The following is a 7993-nucleotide window of genomic DNA, read 5'->3' as shown; positions in this document are numbered from 1 at the left end:
ACTGCTTAAAACTGACTTTGAAAGAAAAAGACAAGGGGAAGAGTAGAAGAGGGAAAAAAAGTAAAAGGAGAGTATATCCCCCCGTTAGTTTACCCTCCCCTGACTTGAAAATTCCAAGAAAATCACAACTATAGAGACTTTCTTAGGGTATGTGTTAGTATGTATATTAGAGTTTTCCAGATAATGGAAAGATAAATAGGCAAATAAGTTGGATTTGAATGTGAGCTAAGAATAAATAAGTTCTACACAAGTGCATCAAGGAGGTTCCTAAGAATAAAACTCCACATGCTTTCAGTGGATTTTGTGACAATTTATTTTAGCTTCTCAAAATTCTATAGGCATAGTTACTGGTTGCTTCCATTTGCTTGGTGGGTGACACCACCAAAACATGCCTTATGGTATGGAGAGCAGTTACAGTATTAGGCTTCAAATTACACTGTTCCTTAAGATCAAAAATCTTTAATGCCAATTTATAAGCTGGATTTGTCAAACCATACTGAGAAAAAATAACACAGTATCTTAACTTCCATTTAAAAGTTAATGCTTTAAGACTCGGCTCTAAAATCAAAAGTAGGTTCAAATCCTTGCTCTACCACTTACTATGTGATCTTAAGCTAGTAAAACTTAAACTCCCTGTCCTTTAGCTTCCTTGTCTGTAAAATGGCATTAACAATGTCCCTGCTACATATGGTTGTGTGAGAAAGAGTGACTTTTGACACATAAAATGATTGATACAATGCCAGGCACATACTAGTGATCATAGTAAGTATGTAATTATTATTAAAACATTATTACTATAAAAATGATTATAATTTTATGAAATTTGGTAACAGACAGTAATAAAATAAATCAGTAACAAATAATACTCACTAAGTACATAGACCTAAACTAAAGACTTTTTAAGTAAAGACAAACTATAAATTATGTAAATTTCTTAGGTCAAAATCTCTTCAATGACCCAAATCTTAAATTAATGTCCTTTTACGAGGCAGGCAGAATGCTATGCCCTATATCACTTAGTGACAACCCTTAACTTCCATGGAACCTGGCAGCAGAATATATATACATCTATTTCTCCTAGAATTCATCTGTCATCATTACTTCTTTGTTCATCCCATAGATCATATCAAAACTAAATCTCTAAAATGGAAGAAGCAAAAAGCCAAAGTTTGGAGGAAGACTTTGAAGGACAGGCCTCACACACAGGTAAGGAAAGTCAGAAGAAAAAAACAATTGTAAAATTAAAATTAAGTTTGCTGCTGCTGCTGCTGCTGCTAAGTCGCTTCAGTCGTGTCCGACTCTGTGCTACCCCATAGACGGCAGCCCATCAGGTTCCACCGTCCCTGGGATTCTCCAGGCAAGATTTGGAGATCTCTTATTGTCATTACTTAGTATGAAACTTAAGTAATACCTTTGAATGGGTTGATGGAATCATCTAAAAAATATTTGACTGCATAAATTAATGTGAAATCAAATACTTTTGAAACAATTTTAATTAGATATCAAAGAAAAACACTGATTATTGAGAATTTCTTCTGTCATAAAACCTCTCTATCTACACTACAATTATGTTTGTATTAGCAAAAAAAAAAAGGTGGGGGTGGAAATGCAGGAAATCCCTTGGCCTATGAAGTCATCATAGGCAACTGTTAAAAGAATGAGTTACAAATACAAGATCTGACTTAGAGGTAGTTCCACAATATGAGAAAGCAAGATGCAGAAAGTTATGTGATACCATTTTCTAGAGCAATTTTTTGCCACTGTAAACAGTAGAAAGCCAAAAGAAAAATAAATAAAGAGTTTTTAATTTTAATTTTTTGAATCTAAAAAATACAATAATTTTAAAATATAAATGTATTTGTTCTAATTGGAGACTAATTACTTTACAATATTGTATTGGTTTTGCCATACATCAACCACAGGTGTACACGTGTTCCCCATCCTGAACCCCCCGCCTACCTCCCTCCCCGTAAAATCTTAAATGAAATTGATTTCAGTATTCTTCCAGAATAACTAAGACTTCATTTTATCCAAAGCCTGTTTTGTTGATCTGTTAAATTGTGTGTGGCTGTCTATATACCACTAGCAAGAGTTTAAAAGTCAAATAGCATGGTTTAAATTTTTAAATTCAAGTTTCTTTTAACTCTATTGAATCTTATTTAAGTAATACTCCCTTCTCTGTTTAATAATCACATAGAATTTTTAGATTTAGCCAGGAGTTTGAATGAGTTTATATGAATACTAAAGAAAAATCCATGAAAACTAATTTCAAAATGACAGTGACCTTCTAAGGATAACACAAAGCCAAGAAATCATTAAGGAAGATTGAAAAATTTAGCTATATAAATGAGGAAAGGAAGGAAGGAAGAGAGAAAGGGAAGAAACACGGAAAGGCAGACAATTTGCTTTAAATTTTATTCTAGGACCCAAAGGAGTAATAAATGATTGGAGAAAGTTTAAATTGGAGAGTGAAGATAGTGATTCAGTTGCACCTAGCAAGAAGGAGATTCTCAGACAAATGTCTTCTCCTCAGAATAGAGATGACAAAGACTCAAAAGAAAGATTCAGCAGAAAGGTAAGATAAGAAAAAAATCTATTATTTATTATTAATAATGTACAATATGTTTTTATTAAAGTATTGTTTGTATTAGCAAAAAAAAAGGAGGGGGGAAATGCAGTAAATCCCTTGGCCTATGAAGTCACCATTGGCAACTGTTAAAAGAATGATGTACAAATACATGATCTGACTTAGAGGTTGTTCCACAATATGAGAAAGCAAGATGCAGAAAGTTATGTGATACCATTTTCTAGAGCAATAGAAAACAAACACTATATTTGTATTTATGCTGAAATGATTATATGAGCATATATGTAAAAAAGTACAAAAAGACACTGACCAAACTGACAATATTGGTTAAGTGGAAGGGTGGGGTTCATTGACTGTTCTCAGCTTCCTCCTTCCAAGGAGGAGGAAGAAGATAAGCAGAATAAGCTGCAATATAGCCATGATTTTTTTTAAAGGAGCATTTTTTAAAATTCTCATTTGTCTCTTATTATACAATGTGTACGTAAATCAGTATTTGTGGTTCAGTCTGTTTAACAGAGAACTATGATAGCAACTTCGGAGAAAGCAATGCAACCCACTTCAGTACTCTTGCCTGGAAAATCCCATGGACAGAGGAGCCTATGGCTGCAGTCTATGGGGTCACTAAGAGTCAGACACAACTGAGCGACTTCACTTTCACTTTTCACTTTCATGCATTGGAGAAGGAGATGGCAACCCACTCCAGTGTTCTTGCCTGGAGAATCCCAGGGACGGGGGAGCCTGGTGGGCTGCCATCTATGGGGCTGTGCAGAGTCGGACATGACTGAAGCGACTTAGCAGCAGCATGATAGCAACTTACAAATTATACAAAACATTTAACAATGGTTAGGGTTAAAATAAATTAATTTCGAAAGATAAACTTAAAGCAGAAAAAATAATATGATAAGAAGAATGAGATAAAAAAAGAGAATGAGGACATTAGAAAAACAAATATAGGAGGAAGAAACAAGAGAACAACAAAAGCACCAGATATTTCTACTTAATCCTGGTATCTTCTATAAAAAACCTACCTCATAGGTTTATTGTGAAGATTAAGAAAATAATCTATATAAATTATCTAAGACATAGTAAATTTTCCATAAAATTGGGGGTCATCCAACTTCCATGGTTCTGGGCTGTTCCACATCAATTAATCACAGTATATCGCACCAACACTCCTTTATATCGTGTGTGTGTGCACGTGTGTGTGTGTGAAGGGGGAGGGTGTTTAACATTCTATTGCCTAAATCATAATGACATTGCCATTGAGAAAGGCTCTGCAGGTAATTTTATATTCCAGTTGCAGTGAAAAGTAGCTGTCTTGCAAATAGAAGTTAGGTCTTTTCTCATTTTAGCCTAAACCAGTGCATACAAATCACCTGGAGGACTTGTTTAAACATGGCTCACTCAGCCTCACCCTTCCAGATTCTGATTCAGTAGGTCTGGGGTGGCGTCCCCAAATTTGCGTTTCCCAGAACTTTTCAGCTGGCGGTGATGCCACTAGTCTTCTGGCTAATCTGGTGAACTCCAAATATGAGTAAAAGCTGTCTTGCTTAAATGCCATCCTACAGATTCCAAAAATATCAGTAAGTGATTTGACAAAATCTTTTAAACAACTTTTGTTGAGGAGGCAATAATGTCCAAAGGCATTTGTTGGGGACACGTTTAAATGAGTGTGCAGGCACTTGTGTGCACATGTGTGTATTTACAGTTTTATGAAAGTTACTCTAAACTAGACCTTGTTGGTTTTTTTTCACCCAAACTGGAACATTCCATGACCATCTCACAGCTCAACTATATTCGGCAATACTAATGTATGCATTGAATCATGAAATAATTACTGAACCTCTATTATGGGCCAGACACAAAACATATTAGAGAGTGATAAATGACACACAAAAAATTTCTGCCCCCACAGAACACAAAAGTTAGGAAAACTAATATTAGACTAATAAATATATATAATAATATCAAGTATTATTTATTACTATGAAAAAAATAATTAAGCAAAAGGGGTACCAAGTGTGGGGCAGGGACACTTTTAGGTAGAATAATCAAAGAAGGTGACATTTGAACAAATGAGGTGGAAGAAAAGGCCACCTCAGGAGGTAGTGAAAGTGAGTCACTCAGTCGCGTCTGACTCTTTGCAACCCCATGGAGGTAGAGGAGATAGCTAATGCAAACTCTTAAAGTTGAGAACGGGTTTGTTACATATAAAGAATACAAATTTCTGACTGATTGATCTCTATCATTTCTTTTATCTATCCCCAGATGAGCGTTCAAGAATATGAACTAATCCACAAAGATAAAGAAGATGAAAACTGCCTTCGTAAATACCGCAGACAGTGTATGCAGGATATGCACCAGAAGCTGAGTTTTGGGCCTAGATATGGGTTTGTGTATGAGCTGGAATCTGGGGAGCAATTCCTGGAAACCATTGAAAAGGAACAGAAAATCACCACTATCGTTGTTCATATTTATGAAGATGGTGTTAAGGGCTGTGATGCTCTAAACAGTAGCTTAACATGCCTTGCAGCCGAATACCCTATGGTCAAGTTTTGTAAAATAAAGGCTTCTAACACAGGCGCCGGAGACCGCTTTTCCTCAGATGTACTCCCCACGCTGCTTGTCTACAAAGGTGGGGAACTCCTAAGCAATTTCATTAGTGTTACTGAACAGCTTGCTGAAGAATTTTTTACTGGGGATGTGGAGTCTTTCCTAAATGAATATGGGTTATTACCTGAGAAGGAGATGCATGTCCTAGAGCAGAGCAACATGGAAGAAGATATGGAATAAAGATTCACTATGTCAATGTCTCATATTTCGTATTCCTCCTTTAAGCATTGAATAGTGATTTTGGTAGTATTCACATTCTTTTAGGGAATACCAAACATAGCCCTGGCTTCTCTAATTTGAGGAAGAAAAACTCCAGACTGACACTAAAATTATATGATTAGCATGTCTTAATATTAGTTACTCAAGTTGATATAACACTTTACCTCAAAACATTGTAGTCTTCAGCAACATGTTAGTAGACAAAGAGGATATGAAAAATACTGTGAAAGTTTTCAAAAATCCCTTTCCAGTTATATGTTGGCTTTTTTATTCCATGCTTTTCCTCATTGTTATTACTAGGTTTTTCAAATTATATTGTTAATTATAAATTTGCTTGTGTAATAAGAATAAAGTCTCGTAAGGAAATACATTCTCTATTTGAAGTTTGTTCTCTCTCAAATATTATATTATCAAGGCCCTAAAACATTATAGAACCCAAAATACAAATAAATTTTCGTTTGGTAAGATATTTTATATTCCAAATAAACTAATACATTAGAAACACTGTGGCACATTAAAATTATTTTTTAAAAGTATTTGTTTAAAAATACTGTTTCAGAGTTTCAGAAAATAACTTAAAGAAAAAAAGCAAGTAGAAGCAAGGTCTTTTTTTTTTTAGACAAAAGAATAATATTTAGTGGTAATAATAATTACAACTATCATTTATTGATTGTGTTTCAAGGGCCAATATTTTATACATGTCATTTCTAACACTTAAGCACAATTCTGCAAGTAAAGATTACTCCCATTTCATAAATGATGAAATTGAAATTCAGAGAAGTAGAAGTTCTATTTCCATGCCCCTTGAAAACACTTGGAAAACTCTCCTGCTACACAAACACATGGAAATGCAAAATAAAATATAATTTGAAAAAAATGTTTTTAAGTGCAGGAATGAGATGAAGAGCAAGATAAAAGAAATTTCTAGGTATCTGAATCAGAGCAAAAAATAACCATGAGTGAGAGCCAAAATATGTCTTATGATTGAAGGCATGGTGTTTGGTAAATAATCAAAAATGTGCTCTCAGTGACAAGTGTGCTTAAAACAGGCTGGCACATTTTCCCCTGATGAGACAATGTTGAAGCCAGACATATGCCACAAGTTCTAGTCTCCACTCTCCTAGATGACTACTTTATGGCTTCTCTGCTTTCCTTAAACCTTTTTTACCCAGTCCAAACACTTCACCTTGTCCATATTTCATTGAGAAAACAGAAATTATCAGATGAGCCCTGCCTCACCTTTCCATCACCAATCTAAAATGTGCACCTGTGTGTAAACACTGTTTCCGTTGATGTGAACATGGAAGAAGTTTATGCAGCCATCTAAGGTCAACGGAGAAAACGATGCTGTGGATCCGATGCTCACCTGCACAGTAATTTTACTCCTGAAATTATCTCCCTTCTACTTGCATCATCTATTTCTCACTTTTTCTACGCTGTATTATTCATATTGGTTATAAATTAGTTTTTAAACTGTCCACTATTTAAAATATGCCCCTGAAAATTTCCAGCTATCCTTCGCTTCTCTGCTTCCCTTTAAAATCACGTCTCCTGAAAGAAGGGTCTAAAGTCATTATCTTTATTCCTCATTTCCAATTTTTTTCATCCAACTCCAATCAGGTCTTTGTCCCAAGCACTCTAATTACAGTTGTAGTCAACCTGTCAAGCTTATTTCTTATAAGTCGTATTGCAATAGGGAAGAATAAATCTGACTCCATATTGGATCTGTTTCTTCTATGTTAACCTTTGTATTATACTGCTTTTGCTGTAAGCTGATCACTAAAAGAATGTTGCCTACAACCTGAAATATACAGGATAGCCCATTCTCAATGCTCTGACCATTAAATATGAAATACTTTCCATTTGTATAGAGATTAAAAAGTTGCACAACTGAGAATAACATTTGTCTTATTGGAGGTTTATAGGAACAGTGTCACCAGGATTACACGGACAGCTGCAAGAACAAAGGATTCCAGCACCAAAAAGTTTGCAAAACTCAACCACAATCCCTTTCCTTTTAGTATAAAAGACACTTGAATCATAACTCAGATAAGATGATTCTTTGGGACACAGTCCACCATCTTCTCGGTATGCTGGTTTTCTGAATAATGAATTCCTCACCCCAACAACTCCTCTCTTAATTTCTTGGCCTGTTGTGCAGAAAGCAGTATGAGCTTAGACTCAGTAACATTATTCCTTATTTTATTCTATCTCCTATAAGCATGTGTCAGCGCTGATCACCTCCCCTCAAGTTACTTCTTCTAGCTTCTTTGAAACTACAGTCTATTTATATCCTACTGACTATTCCTTCTAAATCTCCTTCTCTAACTTCTCTAAACATTCATCCTAGATAGCTCTCTCCCACCTATAGTCTTAAATACTATTTATATTCAGACTGCTTTCAAAATCCCATTTCCAGCTCTACCTCTCTTCTGGACTCCAAAATCTCATTTCTCAATTGGAGGAAAGGAGGAAAAAAGGAAAAGAAGAATGGTAAAGAAAAAGAAGGTATGCAATTACCTTAGATAATGGTGATACAAATGTGGGTGAGACAGAATTCCTAACTATGACTAG

At 35.1% G+C, this 7993-nt stretch overlaps 1 protein-coding gene across 1 annotated transcript; it reads left to right on the top strand.

The window, feature by feature from the left end:
* Positions 1146-5643, top strand: PDC (phosducin). Its single transcript, XM_018059986.1, has 3 exons — positions 1146-1206; positions 2424-2575; positions 4856-5643. The coding sequence occupies exons 1-3, from the start codon at positions 1146-1148 to the stop codon at positions 5378-5380; spliced, it is 738 nt and encodes a 245-aa protein (XP_017915475.1). The 3' UTR covers positions 5381-5643.

This window comes from Capra hircus, chromosome 16 (assembly GCF_001704415.2).
Source record: "Capra hircus breed San Clemente chromosome 16, ASM170441v1, whole genome shotgun sequence".
Taxonomy (NCBI): Eukaryota; Metazoa; Chordata; class Mammalia; order Artiodactyla; family Bovidae; genus Capra; species Capra hircus.
This window is presented reverse-complemented; position numbering and strand designations above follow the sequence as displayed.